The 19,125-nt window shown below is 40.3% G+C and overlaps 1 protein-coding gene across 3 annotated transcripts in view; it reads left to right on the plus strand.

Moving 5' to 3' along the window:
* FLRT2 (fibronectin leucine rich transmembrane protein 2) overlaps window positions 1-17,908 on the plus strand; it is a 100,304-nt gene extending 82,396 nt beyond the window's left edge. For all 3 annotated transcript variants that reach the window (XM_038545487.1, XM_038545489.1, XM_038545488.1), the window contains exon 2: window positions 8,761-17,908. In XM_038545487.1, coding sequence (XP_038401415.1) covers window positions 9,192-11,174 — 1,983 coding nt within the window. In that variant the 5' untranslated portion in view covers window positions 8,761-9,191 and the 3' untranslated portion in view covers window positions 11,175-17,908. The remainder of the gene's footprint in view (window positions 1-8,760) is intronic.
* Window positions 17,909-19,125: the final 1,217 nt, after the last annotated feature.

The following is a 19,125-nucleotide window of genomic DNA, read 5'->3' on the forward strand; positions in this document are numbered from 1 at the left end:
TTATATTACTGATCTCACTTTCTACAGATTTTTTTCCCTTAGAATTCAAGAAATTCTTGATACCTAAGGCATCTCACTCATCTCAAGCTACTAGTATACACAAGGTGGCCATGTGTTGGGCAGTTGTGACTAGCTTTACTACTTCAACAGCTCTTCCCATAGTGGCCCCACAGAAAGAGTTTCCCAAGCTGTAAAATGTGGTGACAGCCACCTTGGGGTTCTTTGAGATGAAGTAGGCAAGGAAGCTTTGCTGTCTGTTTTGCTAGCAGCCTGTCGGTGGCCATCAAGTCCTTCAGATTCCTCCAATCCTTGGCACCTTAATGCTGCCCATAAGCTGAACTGCTTGGTTTCTCACTCCTGCTGAGCCCTGGAGTCACATGGGGGAGAACAGATAATGGGTTCCCTGGCATAATTATTCTTTATTTATGTACCAGTCAAGCTTGGACATTTTACTCACTTCAGGTGCCAGGCTACTGATGGTTTTATATATTTAAGCAATGGAGAGAGGCTTTAGTTTTTACAGGGAAGTGCATGTTGGTTTTAATACCATCATAACTGACACCATTCATAAAATCATACCAGTAACTAGTATTTTCTTTTTAAGATTTTATTTTTTTATTCATGAGAGACACACACACAGAGAGAGAGAGAGAGAGAGAGAGAGAGGCAGAGACACAGGCAGAGGGAGAAGCAGGCTCCATGCAGAGAGCCCGATGTGGGGCTTGATCCCAGGACTCCAGGATCACCCCCTGGGCCAAAGGCAGGCACTAAACCGCTGGAGCCACCCAGGGATTCCCAGTAGCTAGTATTTTCTTATGGAAAATTTATACCATCCTCTGTTCATACCACCAATATGGCTTCAAGCAGATTACTTCATCTCTGTAGACTTCATCTGAGGTTGATAGACATATCTCCTATAGGTTGTTGTGGGATTACATTAAATGAAACATATTAAAATGCTTTTGAAATTGCAAAGAGCTTTATGCAAAGAGTTATTTTATCTGACATGAACTGATACTCAAACATGGAGGCTGTACTGTAGATATCTTTCTAGTAATCAGCCCCACATCTGGCAGGGAGTGGGCACTCTCCACTGTTTGCTGGGTTGTACTTGGTGCTGGTCATGCACATGAGTCTTGTTTTCCATTCCTGGCAGCACATACTGAGAAATGGAGGCTGAGATTGTGAAGCAAATGAAAGATATGGGATATTTACATAGGAAAGGAGAAGATCTGAGAGACCCAGTAAATGTCTCCACATAGTCACAGTGTTGATTGATGGGAAGATGTATGTGTATATCTCCAAAGGAAAATAACTATGATCAGTAAATGAAAGAGGAAAGTAAAATTTGATGAATTCAAAAGAACCAACTCTCTACTAATATGGGACAAAAACTCCCTGTGGAAGAGGGTTTTGCTATTGTTGCTGTTTTTTAAAGCTAAAAATGGGAACGGCCAACATAAGGGGTGTATGTTCTCCACATGTTCGATAACACTTGAAATGATTTACAGCCCTACAACAACTGTGAGAGATTCATATTACCATTTTCTTCAATGGACAAATGAGTTAACTGGGGCCAAGGGAGGCGAAATGATGTACCCAAGTTAGCATAGCTGGCAAGTCAGAAAGCTATCCAGGTCACCTGTCGCCAGAGTCCAGCACAGTTTATTGGGAGCCTACGTGGTATTTTTAGTTACTTTACATCCACTATCTCTAGTGTTCCCAATAATTTTGTGAGCATGGCTTATTCTCCCCTCTTGAGATGAGCAAAGAGTTTGAGCGATGTTGAGTCAAATGCCCATTGTCATGATTTTGAAGAGTAGCTGAGCTGAGGTCAAAACCAAATTCTAACTTACCTCAAACCCTTTGCTCTTGCCACACCACCACATGTACTGCTCCACCTCTCACAAATCAATTTGATCAAAAAAAAAAAAAAAAAAAAAAAAGACCAGTTGCCTCCACCCTGATGGTGGGTGTCTGGGTGATTGAGCCCTAAAGTGGCCCAAATGTTTGATCATCAGAACCACCTGGAAAGTATTGACAAAATGCACATGCACAGCCTTCTTCAAAGACCTATCAAACCAGGGTTCTAGAATCGAGTCTCACATCAGGCTCCCCACACGGAGCCTGCTTCTCCCTCTGCCTATGTCTCTCCCTCTCTCTGCGTATCTCTCATGAATAAATAAATAGAATCTTAAAAAAAAAAAAAAAAGGACCTATAAAACCAAAAATCTGTATGCAGGGTGGTGCCTAGAAACCCTCTTTTTTCATCTTCCCCTAGTGTTTTTGATGACCTTTGGGGTTGGAGAATCTCTGAATCAGATAATGGGGAAAAAGTCTCTCTCAGAGATAAAAGCCAAGGAAACCCACTATTTTCTATGCCTGAAACATGCAGTGCTCAGTATATGTTTGTTTGACCAAGTGAACGGATGTCTAAATAAGTGAACTCTCTTTTGGAAATGGACTGAAAAGCATATAGATATGGACTGAAGGGGGCCCATCCTTTATGCACTGTGTAGAGTTATTTCTTTTCTTTAATCCTATCAGTGTTGTCTCAAGAAAATTCTTCTCTCTTCATGTCTGCTCACCACTGAGTTTAAAAACCATGAAGTCCCAGTCTTGCCTCCAGATACGCAGATTTTATTTTTTTTTTTTTTTTTTTTTTTTTTTTTTTTTTTTTTTTTTTTTTTTTTTTTTTTTTTTTTAGATACGCAGATTTTAATGGAACCAAAGAATGGTCGGTCAGTGGCAGGTCCCTAGTGGATGAAGAACAGCCAGTGACAGTAATGAATATGTCCTCAAAGTTTATGCTCTTGAGTTTTTGACATTGTTTGCTTGTTCTAAACTTATTATATGAACCAACTACACTGGAAACCATGTGGGAACAACTCTTCAAATGTGTTAGAGAATTTTATGTTTGCCAGGAGAATAGCTCCTTTTTAATTTTTTTTTTTGGTCCAATTTTAATGTTTTCAATTCTAGACTGACTGGAGCCAGGAAATTGTCAACCGTTTATATAAAGTGTTTCCCTTCTTCCCTTCCCTCTTTTCCTCCTTTTCTCCCTCTTCCCTTCTTTCATTCTCTTTGTTTTAGCAAAGAAAAATATTTGTCTAATGAGAAACTTCAAGGGGTTTGGTTGAGGGTCAACGAGTGAGATGGAAAAATGATTTCAAGTGAGGGGCTGACTATTGTTTTATTTTTCCCCAAATTCCTCTGCTAATCCCCACATCTTGGCCAGCTAACTATAGAACTCTCCTGACTGTTGTAAGAACAGTATTTATAACCTATCTTCAGGAATGTGGAAATGTGCACAAGATCTATAAATTGTTTTAGTGTTTCCAGATTGTAACAGAGACATTTGTAGTGTAGTTAGACCTCTGAATTCTGCACCTGCGTGTCTGATTTTAAGCACAAATTGTCTAACTCCAGAAGTGCTAAGTCCCAGGTACCCAGGGAAACTTTAGGTAGAGAGTTCCTCTTCAGGTTGGCTTTCTCATTCGTAGCATTTCATGCGCTGTGCTGTCTTGTCACAGTCCAGCCAATGCTGAGACCATTAAGATTTTATTAGGTTTGTCCTGGTGTCATTATATTATGCAATCGGCAGTGCTTATTGACAATTCTTATTTTCTGTACTATGATTTTTATAGTCTGAGTTTATTAAGCGCTCCTGGAATACAGGCTCCTGGAATTAATTTTTTAAAAAATTCTTCTTAGGCAGCACTGCGAGAGAAACACTTTGCTGAAAGCTTTTACGTGATTTATGTGCTTTGAGTCTCAGTTCCTATGAAAAGAGTTAAATTAGGGTAAAGTAGTCTGAGTAACTGCTGCTTACAGGCAGCTTTCACAGACCGGCAGGGCCAGGTTCTTGGTGTCTCCAAAGAGCATTTGTTCCGTGTTGATTTATACTCAACCTTTTGAAACTGTGTTTTCTACTTTCAATGAAAATTCCTGTTTTTCCTTAGCACCTTCCATGAAACCGTTCTTCATAATCTCTAGTTTCCTGGAAAGGAAGCGTACTCAGTGCCGTATTCAAACAAATAGGAAAAGGGGAGGGGGCAACTTTTGCTCTCAATATTTGAAATCATCTTGTAAAGCAAAATCTTTTATTCCCAATATTTAGCGACTTGTAAATGGAAATGGCTAGTGACCTTGAAACATGGGTTTGTTTATTACCTTCTGGAAACAGGACTCCCTGAGTGGGAAGCGGGCAGATTTGGGGGAATGTGCTGTGCTGTCCAAGTTTTATTTCTTCTCTCAGTGGAGCTGAGTTTCACCTCCTGATCTTTATCATCACCAGCTTGGGTCCAGGTGCAACACTTCTGGAATCTCTTCTCTTGCTTGCACCTTCTTAGCCTTCAGATCATCAGGGGGACAATCTTTGTCCTGCAGTGTTTTTCCTGATACCCCAGGGACTAGGTAGGTTAGAGCTCTTTACACACTACTGTAATTCTCAGATACGTTAAGCTTAGAACTCTTTACATAGTAACGTAATTTCATGCTTCCATTTCTCTCCCTTCACTGACCGGTCAAGCCAGTGAAGCCAAAATCCATATCAGCTCTGCCTCAGACTGAAACCTCATTTTAGTGCCCAATAAATATTGCTTGAATAAAAGCATGTTACATGTTCATGCTTTTTTGGTGTCCATGGCAAGAAGTACTTTTAGGTTCTGTTTTTTAGAAACCTATGTTCGATTTCTTCTACAAAATTAGAATAATAATGCTAACCTTCTAAGGTACTTATAAGATGGTGTGGGTCAGTGGTTCATAACTGGGGGCGATTTTGTCATCCCAAGGGACATACGCATGACAGTGTCTGGAAACGTTTTTGTTTCTAAAGATTTTATTTATGTATTCATGAGAGACACAGAGAGAGAAGCTGAGACATAGGCAGAGGGAGAAGTGGGCTCTTCACAGGGAGCCCCATGCAGGACTCGATACCCAGACCTGGGATCATGCCCTGAGCCGAAGGCAGAGACTCAACCAATGAGCCGCCCAGGTGTCCCTGGAAATATTTTTGGATGCTCATGGGAGCCCCATACATAATTATCCAGCCCAAAATGTCAGTAGCACTGAGGTTGAGAAATTCTGGAGTATATTACAATGCACAGAACTTGGTAGGTTCAAGGTGGTTTTATTTTGCTGTATACATCGGAGTTTACCTCTTTGGACTACGTAAATCATAATAATTAGGTAGAGAATCACAGTTTATATTTATTATGTTCTCACGTGAGTCAGGCATCACGAAGGCTTTCCACAAATACTATCCTATTCAATTCTCTCCAGAATACTATGAGTTAGGAACTATTTTCATCTTCATTTTTCAGGTGAGGAAAGGAAGGCGTAAAAGGTCAAAATCCTGCGGCTACTCTGTGTCAGAGGTGGGATGAGAACTTGGGGGCTGTGCTTTTGACTATTATACTGTACTACTTTCTCTACGAATAGAGTCTCCCACTTAAAGTCTGAAAGGATTACTGCTCTTAGGATGCAGTAGGAATTAGCACTGAAAAATATAGAGGAAATTTTAGTGTATTTAAATGAAAAAACAATGTTATTATTGCCTACGTGTTTGTAATTTTCCACTTGTACTAATTTCAACACAGATACTGTATATTGGCTGACATATTTAGGCTACCATTGATCCAAGGATTGCGACAGATTTGCTATTTGCTGTAATTTTGTGGGACTTTCAAGAAGCTCAAAACAAAACAAACAAACAAAAACAAAAAAAAACAAAAAAAAACAACAACAAGAGTTTGTTTCCAATTCAGAATTGAGCTTGTCATAGCTGATCAACACATTGTGATCTCGATGAGACTTTTCTTCTGTTAAGGTGGATAAACAGTGACAGTTTGCCCCATGTAATCCCATTAGAGGATTTCTTCAGGACAACATCCTCTTCTTACATAATTACAAAAGAAGCACTCATAAGTCGAGTACCTCGGCTAGAGAGCAAGGCCTGGGGCAAAGGACTGGCTGATGGGGCTTTCCCTCCTCCTAACAGAAGACACAGCACAGGCAAGTGGAAAATGTGCCATTGGGAAGCAATGATAGTCTCCAGGTCCCGAAACCTGAGTGCTGTGTTAGCTCCCAGTAATTATTGCTTTGAGATTTCTGGTTGATGAACTTTTTAAGCAACTTCTGTCATCCTCAAGTATTGGCTCATTGTTTCCAAGGCCTTAATACTTGGCTTGTAAACACAGTCAAGAAACATCTATTCTTTTTATTTAGGAACTTAGAGCCCTGGAGCAGCTGTTTTTCTCTCTTAGGAAAGTCTATTTATTGTGTGTTACTATTGCATGTGGAAGATTCCTGTGGAATACTCAAAACTGCGTTGGGTTCCATTCTTCCGGTCTCTCTTTCCTACCTCCTATGAAGAGTAAATGCTAATAGCACCAAACAAATGTTTGTTCTTAAGTAAATCCTGCTTCATAAAGTGGGATCTCATGATTACAAACAACTTTTGCACTCCTACTGAGCATTAGTGCTTGTCATTCAGACATAGATTTCCAAGGGTCTGTTGAGGCCAAGTGTATGTTATAGTCATTCCCCTACTCCACCTACAAGATGTCATTTATGTGTAAGATGTAATTTGAGACTGTCTTCTAGGGACAAAAGGGATCAGTATGCTTTTACTCTTACTTGAGTCCTTTGACATGCTCTCGAATTTGTTTTGTATTGAATAAATGAAAACGTTTGAATGATTAAATAAGATGTTACTGTGTTTAGGGCAACGACTCTCAAATTTTAACAGGACACCCTAGGTTCTTGCTACTTTCCAACAACTTCCCAGCTCAAGCTCAGCTACTGGACCAGGATCACCCTTGAAAATCAAACTACTAGGGAACACTAAGATGGTCTAAAAATTTGAAATCTGTGCTAAGGATGACATCAGGCTGATGACACTAAATTCATTTTTCCTATTCTATCCCGGTTGTATTATAAATTATTCTTTAAGCAGATAGGAGGATTTTTGCTGGGGTGGGGGGAAGGCTTCTGTCTAGTGGTAAAACGTATATTTATAAGTTTTAACAAATTAAAAGTATCATATCTCAATCTGGTTTTGCCTGGAGAAAGATTCCCTATCTCTCCTCTCCCCTTTTTAAGGTCTCTGAACAATAAAACATGAGTTTTACTGTTTCAGGTCATCAGAGGCATTTTTTTTTTAGGAGGTTCACAATTTTTTTTTTTTAAGTCGTGGAACAAATTTACAATATCCTTGACACTTAAATAGCATTTACAATGCTTTGTTTTCTTTTTTTAATTATATTTCTAAGGATAGCTGAGGAAACAATTTCAAATACTTCCTCCGTGCTCTAGATATATAAGTTGTTTTAGTTTTTGTCTGTTGGTGAGAATTAAGAAATTCATAGCTTGCCATGTCCTGTCATGTTAGCTTATTTTGTAAGGAAATCAAATCTGGCACCTTTCAATTAACTGCTTTACCTCTCTGATCTAAAAACAGATGGAACATGTTGTAGAGCATGAAGGCATGATTACTATCTGTGGATTGCCTTTACTTCCTCAACTGGGTCCTCTGTCATTTCAAAGTCGGCTGAAGGTCCTTCTTTAAAAGCAGGAAAAAAAATCCTCACGGATGGGAGGAAGGTGGTGGTGTTGAAAAATAACTTATTCCCAATCATGAGCTTGGCAGTTCTCAAAGAGATCACAATGGTGATCTCATCTGTACCTGGAAGCCCGGAAAGAAAGAATCAATAGAAATGTATCATGGACTGGAGTTTCATCGTTCTTGGTAACTCGAGCGTAAGCGATTTTGGAGAAAGACAAAGATGTGAAGAGGGGAAAAGTGGGGAAGAAAAGAGAAATCGTCTCTCTGCCTTCATGCGTGCTTCTGTGCATTACAGTTATTCATCTCCTTTGCAGTATCAGATCAAAAGGACACGTTTTTTTTTTTTAATTGAATTTATTTTTATTCGTTTCAGAGGTAGAATTTAGTGATTCATCAGTTGCATATCACACCCAGTGCTCATTCCATCACGTGCTCTCCTTAATGCCCATCACCCAGTTACCCTTTTCCCCCCCAACCCCTCCCCTCCAGCGACCCTTGGTTGGTTCCCTATAATTACGAGTTTCTTACAGTTTGCCTCTCTCTCAATTTTCCTCTTATTTTATTTTTCCTTCCCTTCTCCTATGTTCTTCTGTTTTGTTTCTTAAATTCCACATCTGAATGAAATCATAAGGTATTTGTCTTTCTCTCTCCCACTTATTTTCGCTTAGCATCATACCAAATGGACTTACCTTTTTAAATAACTTTATCAGCCCCTATCTTGCATTTGTTTATTTATAACTAGAAAGGACTTCCCATTTTTTTCTCCTCCGGTTGTATTAGTTAGTCAGTCATTTCAACTTGAAACAAGGGGTGGCCAGTCAGATTTGTAGGTGATCATCGTTATTGATTCAGTGGGTTCAACAGTGTGTCTGGTGGGCTTTTCTATTGGATACGCGAATAGATATTTAAGAGAATATACTGATTGGGATGTAAAATTCACAGTACACTCACTGATGGTGAGGGGGAACTGTCTGGTTTTCTTTTGAACGAATATAAGATAACCAAATCATGATCCTTTTTCAGTACCTTTTCAACTAAATTATTGTTCCTTAAAACATCACTTAATGCCAGCTCCCTTGTCTCTGGTGTTATTTGTCAGATAACATTGTTCTTGAAGGACATAGAGTCAGGTCAGCACTTCATCCATTACTCTCCCCTTAACTGACTTTTTTCTCTTTACTTTCCTACAACAGATTGCAGATTGAGCTTAACCAAGAAGTTCAGAGTCTCATCAACGCTGACCTGATCTCCAGCACGAGAAGGGAGTTCTAGTTCTGCCTGCCTCGTTGGGTCCCTGTTGACCGCTGATAACTTGGCTTCACTCATCGCCTGTGTGGAAAATTCTCCCTATTGAAATTATTATTATTATTATTGTTATTATTATTATTATTATTGTTATTTTTGCACATGGAGGACGGTAACAAAGAAGGCAACACAGGCTGATAAGACCAGAGACCACAGGAGAATTCTTTAACCGCAGGCCTTCGAGACTTTTCCTCCACTTGGAGTTCTGGACTTTAACAGAACCCCGTCTAGTCATTTTGGTTTTGCTATATATATATATATTTTTTTTCTTCCTTTTTACTTTCCCCACCACCTTGTATTTTGTTTCTGTACTTCAGAAATGGGCCTGCAGACCACACAGTGGCCCAGCCATGGGGCTTTTTTCCTGAAATCTTGGCTTCTCATTTCCCTGGGGCTCTACTCACAAGTGTCAAAAATCTTGGCATGCCCTAGCGTGTGCCGCTGCGATAGGAACTTTGTCTACTGTAATGAGCGAAGCTTGACCTCAGTGCCTCTTGGGATCCCGGAGGGCGTAACCGTGCTCTACCTCCACAACAACCAAATTAATAATGCTGGATTTCCTGCGGAACTGCACAACGTACGGTCGGTGCACACGGTCTACCTTTATGGCAACCAGCTGGATGAATTCCCCATGAACCTTCCCAAGAACGTCAGAGTTCTCCATTTGCAGGAAAACAACATTCAGACCATTTCCCGGGCTGCTCTCGCCCAGCTCTTGAAGCTCGAGGAGCTTCACCTGGATGACAACTCGATATCCACAGTGGGGGTGGAAGACGGGGCCTTCCGGGAGGCGATCAGCCTCAAACTGTTGTTTCTGTCCAAGAATCACCTGAGCAGCGTGCCTGTGGGGCTCCCCGTGGATTTGCAAGAGCTGCGAGTGGACGAAAATCGAATTGCCATCATATCAGACATGGCCTTTCAGAACCTCACGAGCTTAGAGCGTCTGATCGTGGACGGCAACCTCCTGACCAACAAGGGCATCGCCGACGGCACCTTCAGCCATCTCACCAAGCTCAAGGAGTTCTCCATTGTTCGGAATTCCCTCTCCCACCCGCCCCCCGATCTCCCGGGTACACACCTGATCAGGCTCTACCTGCAGGACAACCAGATCAACCACATCCCTCTGACGGCCTTCTCAAACCTGCGCAAGCTGGAGCGGCTGGACATATCCAACAACCAGCTGCGCGTGTTGACCCAAGGGGTCTTCGATAACCTCTCCAACCTGAAGCAGCTCACGGCTCGGAATAACCCCTGGTTCTGCGACTGCAGCATTAAGTGGGTCACGGAGTGGCTCAAGTACATCCCCTCCTCTCTCAACGTGCGAGGCTTCATGTGCCAAGGGCCTGAGCAAGTCCGGGGCATGGCTGTCAGGGAGCTGAATATGAATCTGTTGTCGTGCCCCACCACGACCCCGGGGCTGCCCGCCTTTACCCCGGCCCCGAGTACGGCGCCCCCGACGACCCAGCCCCCCACGCTGTCTGTCCCGACCCCCGGCCGGAGCCACACACCACAGACTCCCACCACAGCCAGGCTGCCCACCGTCCCGGCCTGGGATGGCAGGGAAAGAGCCACCCCGCCGGTTTCCGAACGGATCCAGCTGTCTGTGCATTTCGTGAATGACACGTCCATTCAAGTCAGCTGGCTGTCCCTCTTCACGGTGATGGCGTACAAACTCACGTGGGTGAAAATGGGCCACAGCTTAGTGGGGGGCATCGTTCAGGAACGCATCGTGAGCGGCGAGAAGCAGCACTTGAGCCTGGTGAACCTGGAGCCCAGATCCACCTACCGGATTTGCCTAGTGCCCCTGGATGCTTTTAACTACCGAGCGGTGGAAGATACCGTTTGTTCCGAGGCCACCACGCACGCCTCCTATTTGAACAATGGCAGCAACACGGCCTCCAGCCACGAGCAGACGACCTCGCACAGCATGGGCTCCCCTTTTCTGCTGGCGGGCCTGATCGGGGGCGCCGTGATATTTGTGCTCGTGGTCTTGCTGAGCGTCTTTTGCTGGCACATGCACAAAAAGGGGCGCTACACGTCCCAGAAGTGGAAGTACAACCGAGGCCGGCGGAAAGATGACTATTGTGAGGCCGGCACCAAGAAGGACAATTCCATCCTGGAGATGACAGAGACCAGCTTTCAGATCGTCTCCTTAAATAACGATCAGCTCCTTAAAGGAGATTTCAGACTGCAGCCCATTTACACCCCGAATGGGGGCATTAATTATACAGACTGTCATATCTCCAACAACATGCGATACTGCAACAGCAGTGTGCCAGACCTGGAGCACTGCCACACGTGACGGCCAGGGGCCCGGCGTCAGGAAGGCGGACACTAGGACTCCCGAGAACACACACGTGTGTGCACATAGAGACACGCGAATTACATTTGATAAATGTTACCCAGATGCATTTGTGCATTTGAATACTCTGTAATTTATACGGTGTACTATATAATGGGATTTAAAAAAAAAAAGTGCTATCTTTTCTATTTCAAGTTAATTACAAACAGTTTTGTAACTCTTTGCTTTTTAAATCTTAAAAAAAAAAATAGTTGCTGAAGTACTGTACAGGGTTGTACAACGAGAACCCAACGCCAAGGCAAAAGAAGGAGTGATTCTTCCTCATGATGCACACTACCCATTTTGCCGTAGAAGCTGTCAGAATAAATTCCCTTCTTACGGTCGGTGGTCAGATGAGAGGGCAGATTGCAGTGGCCTCATCAGGGCAGGCTAAATAATGTGGGTAAAACAAGAAATGGCCCAGATACCTTCGTGCTATTTCTGCACTTCCTGACCTGGAAGAGAAGTATGACATTTCGAAATACGAGAAAGGAGGTAGTTACCCCGATTTGACCCAGAGCAGGAAATGTATAGAAAGCATCACGAGGAAGCCCGTTCCCGTAAGATAAGTTAACCCAACTTGGCAAAACCCAGAAATCGACACGTTTGGAAAAGAACTTCAAACCCCAGGGGTGGGGGGGTTGGCTTTCTGATTGGGAGCTTAAAAAAATCACTCCTCATGCATCCCTGGCCCTATGCGATAACAGAGTTAGAGACTTGAGTGTGATTTCGGTCATCTGCAGGGACACGTAGGATGTTCCAGCGAGAAAACTCCCTTTACAAGTGTTACTATTCAAATTATATGTCAGGTTGAATCACATTCAACAGAGATATATTCTAGAATACTTTTGTAGAAGAGGCTAATAAAATAACGGGAAGAATTATATTGAATGGAATTATTTTTGATAATGAGACTTATTTGGGTAGATTCACTGAGGCTATGTCAACATGATATCTAGACCAACAAGAGATGAGTGTTTGGAATATACTAAAGTTGATATTTGAAAACCATTTAGACAAAAACAAGTGATCAGTGGTTCTGCTCTACTTTATCAAATGACTGTATTAGTATCATGTTGAAATAGCTTGAATTAATACCTTTATCCCCTTGCAAATTTGTCTTCCAATCACCTCACATATATTTTCGTAATTAGCTATTTATGCTACATTTGTTTGGTTTTTTCCCCCCACTCTGCTTAAAATTTGAAAGAAAATTTTAGATGCCAGTCTTGGTTGCACAAATATCCATATATACTTACACACTTTAAAATGTATACTGATTTTCAGTGCTAATAATTCTGTAAAGATACATCAAAACTGACTGGCTGAAATAATGTTTGCTTTTTTTTTTTTTTTTTTTTTTTTTTTAAAGCAATACGGAGTTTCCACCTTGGACTGAACTTGAATTCTATTCCATTTTTGAATTTTCATTTATTCCTTTTCAGTCTTGAGTGCCCCTCTTCTTTGGGAATTGTGGAGGGATAATCAATCTTTTATTAACCGGATAACACGAGAAATGAACAAGTCAGAGTGCGGGCTTGTTCCCCCAACCTTGGCAGAGTGGGACATAGAGCAGAGGGCTTAGAGAAGGGAGGGATGTCTGTGCTTACATATTTTCAAAGTAATGCCCATCTTCACAAAGTATGTATAACTTACTCCTTTTCATCCCTTAGATGTAGAAGGGCTATCGATCGCATACATTATCTAAAAAATACACACCCTTGGAAAAATTCCTTTTAAAGTCAATTTTTACCCTGTGTTGCATATTTCCTTTACCACGGGCCACTTCTTAGGGACCTATGAAGTTAATGTCACAATCATTTTGTTTCCCCCCCCCCCTCTTAACAAAATAGAACTGTGATGTGTCTTCTTTGTAAGAGTTTAGGTATAAAATGCTATGCAAGTTTTTCTTTATAGTAAGAGCTTTATTTTCTTTAATAATGTACCCCCAACTTATATGTTTTAATCTCCCTTGTCCCTCACAATAAGCAGCAAATATAACTCAAGTTATAATGTTGTAGAAGCAAGAATCGAAACTGCAGTCAGTTGAGCTGAAATTAGCTACGAATTAATTTGAATTAATCCTAAAGTGACTTAGGTTTCCATTTTAGTCTATTAGCTAGTAAATTTTGGCTGTTGCTTTTTTAAAGCTAATTCCACACAGCGAAGGGACAAGACAGTCTGTGAAGGTGATCAGTGTAATAGTAAGCCATGTAACATTCAGGACAATGACATGGGGTTTTGTGTATTTTACTGGATAATTCCCTTCCACTGTCCTCTTCCCCTTGGCTGTGTAGATAAAACTATATGTTCAAATGATGGTACTTTGACTTTTGAGGGTTTTTTTCTCTTCTATCCACAAAATAATCATTCTCATGTATTTCTATTGTGCGTATAACCCCCCAGCGCGATATTCGGCAGCTGAAACGTTTTTGCTTTGGGCCAAGAAGATCAATGTTGGAAGGGTTTCTATGACGTCTTATGGGATTGACAGAATTATGACGAGATAGAAGGTAGTTATAGGCTTCACTTTGATCTTGCGCACAGTGTGACAGAGACTACTAAAATTGAGATCAAACTCCCACTTGTCGTAGCATAGCTAGGGCTCTCGCCTACACCAGGACAGAAAGCACATCATGGGATTTGTAATGTTTTGTATGTCTTAAGAAGACTGCTGAATAGCCAACCATCAATGTTGGATTGGGCTTTGACTGGCATTTTCAGTCATGGGGGTGTGTTTTGCTGATACATCTGCTCTGTATTGAGCCTCCTTTGCTGTCATTGTTTCTTATTTTGAGATGAGTCAGGAGTCACAGTTGAATGTACAGGCCAAGTCCATAAACAAAGCCATACATACCATCTGGCTTATAAAGAACTTGATGCTGTTTGACCAAACAAGGTGATCAGATCATATAGAGCTACATTCAGAGCTAGGTAACTATCCCTGTGCAGAGGAAAGTCTAAAGGAAAAGGTACAACCATGATCACACAGATATTATTGATCGTTATTCACACCCATGGCTTTCATTAATACTTATTTGTTTGGGGAGATGTGTTTGAATAGGGAGAGGCTCTGTGTTTCCCTCAAAACTGTCAAATGCATTAACAGCTTGTCGCAATAGACACCACAGGCAGAGACCAAAAGTGCGTTTCCCTGCTTAGTTTCCTTGTGTGAGAAGTGGAAAACATTCTATCCCATTAGAAATAATGCAATTTCTAAATATCTGGATGTTTGTTGAAAATGTGTTAGATACATTCCCTGAAGTAAAAACAAAAACAAAAAAACCTGTAATGTGACCAATCTAGCAAAAGTATTGATGACGGAGCTCATTTTGAGGCTCCATTTCCTACCAATGCAAATCACTATGGTCTTCGTCATTTCACAAGATCACAGCTTACTTCCCCTCTGTGGTGCAGCCAGCCGGACATCCAATCCGAACATAAATTACTAGGGCTGCCCTAGTTCAGAGAACCTCAGCTGGAAGGCCCAGTGCAACTTTTGACAGTGAAGTGGTTAATTTCCACTGACATCTTTGTTTATAGCATTTTTTCTTTAAAACCCACCATGAGGAGACATTAGAACATGAGAAGAATGGTTTTGCCCGTGATTTACTTTTCCTGCTTAATGGGAAAGCAGAACAGTTTCCTTGTGCCCCAAAGGGAAACAGATACAAAAACAGAACAACACAAAAACTACTAGTTCTTATAGTTCTTAGTCTTTGTCAAAACTGGCCTGATGTCCTTTTTTTTCTTTTTCTTTTTTTTTTTTTTTTTTTTTTGCCAAAATACAAATGAAGAAAGCTATAGTTTACATCCTTCTCTGATTTCTTCAGCAAGGTCAAAAGACAAAAGACAATTGCTGGCAACAAGGGATGCTTGTCACAGATTGTGGGGAGAAAGATTTATACATGCATGATACTGTTATAACAAACTAATCGGATTCTTGTGCTATAGTTTTCATTTTTTTCTTCTTCTAGTGCACATCTATCAGAAGAGCACAAAGCAAGGCCATCGCAACAGGAATTTTTAAACTAGTAAAAATTTACTACATGCTTGCACACACACACAAATACACACCGAGGTATTTATAAAGATAACCATGGGATGTAAAATTTATGACCTTTTTGAGGCAAGGTGAAGGTGTCTCCACTGTCTGTCCCTCATAGGACCAGTATATATTCACTGAAAGTTAATCCTGATGAGTTGTTATTGTTCGAACCATATGTTGATTTGCTTCTGGTTTATGTTTAGTGTGTCCTCACTACAAGGGACTGCGAGGGGCTGGAAGATTCTGCATTACACATCCTCTGAGACCTACCATGTCGCACACTTTGTTAACTACAAACTTCACTCTACACTATACAGTACCTTGTTGATATATTCAGTAAAGGCTTATTTTAAAAGAAAACCACACTGTGTTTAAGTTCATTGGGTTACAGCCAATACTTGCGTTGTTAATGTTAAAAAGAAATGTGGGATGATTCCTGATGATGTAAGAGGGTGGCAGGGGTGAAGGAAGTAGTAGGATTTTTCCTTTTCTCCTACTTTGAAGACAACTTGTATTTTTTTAAGGCCGTTGGACCCTTTTTGTGGGAGGGGTTTACATGACATCTTCTTGTTCTTTTCTATTTCTCCACTAGCTTGTGTGTTCCTATGAATATCTTTTTAGTATACACACACACATTAAGCATGTTGTTTTGTATTTGTGAAAGCTGTGTTATTTGGCATAGAGATAAATACCAATGTAGTTATCCAATCGGAATAGTCTTTGCCCCTATTTCATAACATGCGCTATTGGTTTTAAATGTCACTTTTCCTTTAGAATTTTATGGTACGTTTCTACTTATGATTTGTTTATAGCTCATCCACCCATACTTCCAATGAGCACTCATGGAAAATGTTATCTATTCATATGCTCCAGTGCAACTCAGATTTATCTCAAGGTTTGCCAGAGCCCCTCTTTAACTCTCACTAATAATGTACTTGACATAGATTAAATCAGGAAATAAAATCACAACACTTCAGTTAACTAGTGTTAATTATTTATAGACTCTCTGTTGGAAAATTAAGATGCAAAGCAATGGTAACAGGTGATTCATATTACATTTGGGTGATTTTACGTCGAGAAATGTCTTGGCAACTCTTAGTTACTTTTACCAAGAATTACAGACCTTACTCTGTGAAGACCAGACCCTTATTCAAGGAATACAATTCATTAAAAGAAAAAAAAAAGTTTATTGAAATCTTTCTACTTTGTTCCAGGCTCTTGGCTGAGTTCAGAAGTTTCAGAGAAGAATAAAATACAGTCTTAGGCAAATTAAGCATATCTTCTACTTCCCTATGTTCCTAAAGAAATCTATCCACCCAAAGTATTTTCTACATGTATTTTCTATAGAGTACTATGTTAGGTTCTTCTGGGAATTCGGAGAAAACTATGACTCTCCTGCTAAGGAGCTCAAAGTTTCGACAAACTCATTTTCTAACACATTCCAGAGTCTCAGAGACCATGTAATGACTTTACATTCTCTCAAACTCAGCGGAGTAACAAAAGAAAAAAGAAACATATGTACTTCATGGTAAATTTGATGATGCATTTGTTGTATATATTAGATGATCTTGATGTTTAATAGATGACACAAAGTGATAGTGCATTGATAAAATTAGGATTAAATTTGAATTAAAAGTTTCAAACATATACTACGTACTTGAACATTTAGGAATTGTGTTTGGTAATTAGACATGCAACCTTAAATTTCCATTTGGACTTGAATATAAATCAAAAACAATAATAAATAGCACCTGACAATTATTGAGCACCTATGTAAGACCATATTTAGGATGCTTTAATACACGTGGTCACATTTTGTCTTTAACCATATAAGGTACTTTATCTTTATTTTTCAGATTGTAAAACTCTGCTTCCCAAGAAGTATGGTGATTGGTCCATGGTCACAAAACCTGTAAATGACAAGAGTAATTACAGGGAATTAACCCTAAACATGACTCTTAAGACGCTTAACTATTTCTTGTCTCTTAATAAATTGACTAGCTTTAAGACTAACTAGCCTTCAGGACAACTTCTTTATCACTGGTTAAAATTTGTGATGATGGAGATATCACAACTTCGCTCAATGGATGTAATATACTGATTATTGTTCGCGATAAGGGAACATTCTAAAAATCCCCAAAATACTTTTAAATCTCTTGGTTACCCATCCTTATTTTTTTAATAGAAATTCTGTTTGTTATTATCGGGTGGCTGCACATTTATCTGATTTGAAAGCTTCAGATGGAATCAAGATATGTGTAAACCCACAGGGTGAGCTGAAAGGACTATTAAAAGGACTTGAGTCAGATTATTTTTAGTAATGAATTTGTTTCATACTTGAAAGGTTGCTCGAAGTATTTTGTAGATCCTGTTGAAGATGCTCATATGTCAGAATCTATTAGGGCCTTAGCAAACGGGCTTCTGAATTTATGCTTTTTATTTTTTTTTCATAGCACAAATAGAAAATGTGTGCTTTAGAGGATATTATAGGAGCTTTATTTTCAGCAGTTATACTGACAGTTACAGATAAAGAATTGGTACACTCTAAAACAGATGCCTTTTTAGTGCACACTCCAACTGATGAGCCCATTTGTCCATTGTCTTGGTATGAAGTCTAAACTAAATGAAAAATAAATTATTTCCTTGAGGAGATTCTTATCATCTCAGTGACATCATCAACTTCCATATTGGGCCAATGTATTCCTAATCAAATATAAAATCGTGCTGGTTGAGAGTCCGCTGATTTGGGCAGTAAGAACCTCTTTTAGTTTCATTTTGTTCTTATTCCACAAATATTTGCTGAGGCCTGCTAAGTTTTGGTACTGAATGAGGCTATTTTCCAGGATGGTAAACTTTGCATCATTGAAAATCTTTCCTGGAAGTTACTGGCATTTAACACATGGGCAAGGCTTTTCCTGCTTCTTTGCCTTCTTTGAGCTGGCTCACACTCCTACATTTACATAATCAGGTAGTGTTTCTACTTCCAAGACTTGTAAGATTTCTCAAATGTGTTTTCTTTTCTCAGTTTCTGAACTCTGACATGGTGAAAACCCTTCCTGTCGTCTCTAGTCCACTTCCACCTTTCCTACACACCGTGGGACAAAGGATAATAATCTATAAAGAAAGCCTGATTGTGACACTGTCTTGGTTTCAAAATATTCCATTACCATGACGTGAAGAGATAATTCAAACTCTTTGTACGACACATAGGTCATATATACGTTGCTCTCTGACATTCCTTCCCAGTATGTCTTCCTCATTCATTACCTGCTCTAGACTAGACAGACTGGCTAGGAACAGAGTCTATCTCTCCAAGAGACCTCAAGCTCCTTCAGACTGCTGTAATTTTGTTCATCTTTTATCCTATGTCATTCACTTTCTCTTTAGTTTAGTGACCTGTTCCTTCCTCAAGATACACCCAAGTGTCCCCACCTTTAGGAAGCCTCTCAAATCACATCTGTCAATTATCTGACCCCTCTGTGTGCAGTTAATAGAACTTTAAAATACTTGTATTTATGGCATCTGTATGTTGTGGTTTTTCATGGATCTGTTACATGCCTATGCTCGGAGCCCCTTGGAGACAGAGGACATACTCTGTCAATTGTTGTGTAATGTCCAGTGCTGAGTACAGCGCCCAGCCTTTGGCAGGTGTTCAGGACATGATTTTAGGTAAAATGTGAACAGAGCACATGGGACTCTGCCATGATATCAGGCTCCTTCTGGGGTCAGGCTTCCCTGAACAGCAGCAGCTCAAACAGTAGCTGCTTAGTCAATCCTCTATGGCTGGATGATTTTTTTAAAAGCCTCAGAATGATTTGTAGAATTCTGGATATGTAGAATTAGCCTTGCTCAAATGCCACAATA

Source organism: Canis lupus, chromosome 8 (assembly GCF_011100685.1).
Source record: "Canis lupus familiaris isolate Mischka breed German Shepherd chromosome 8, alternate assembly UU_Cfam_GSD_1.0, whole genome shotgun sequence".
Classification (NCBI taxonomy): Eukaryota; Metazoa; Chordata; class Mammalia; order Carnivora; family Canidae; genus Canis; species Canis lupus.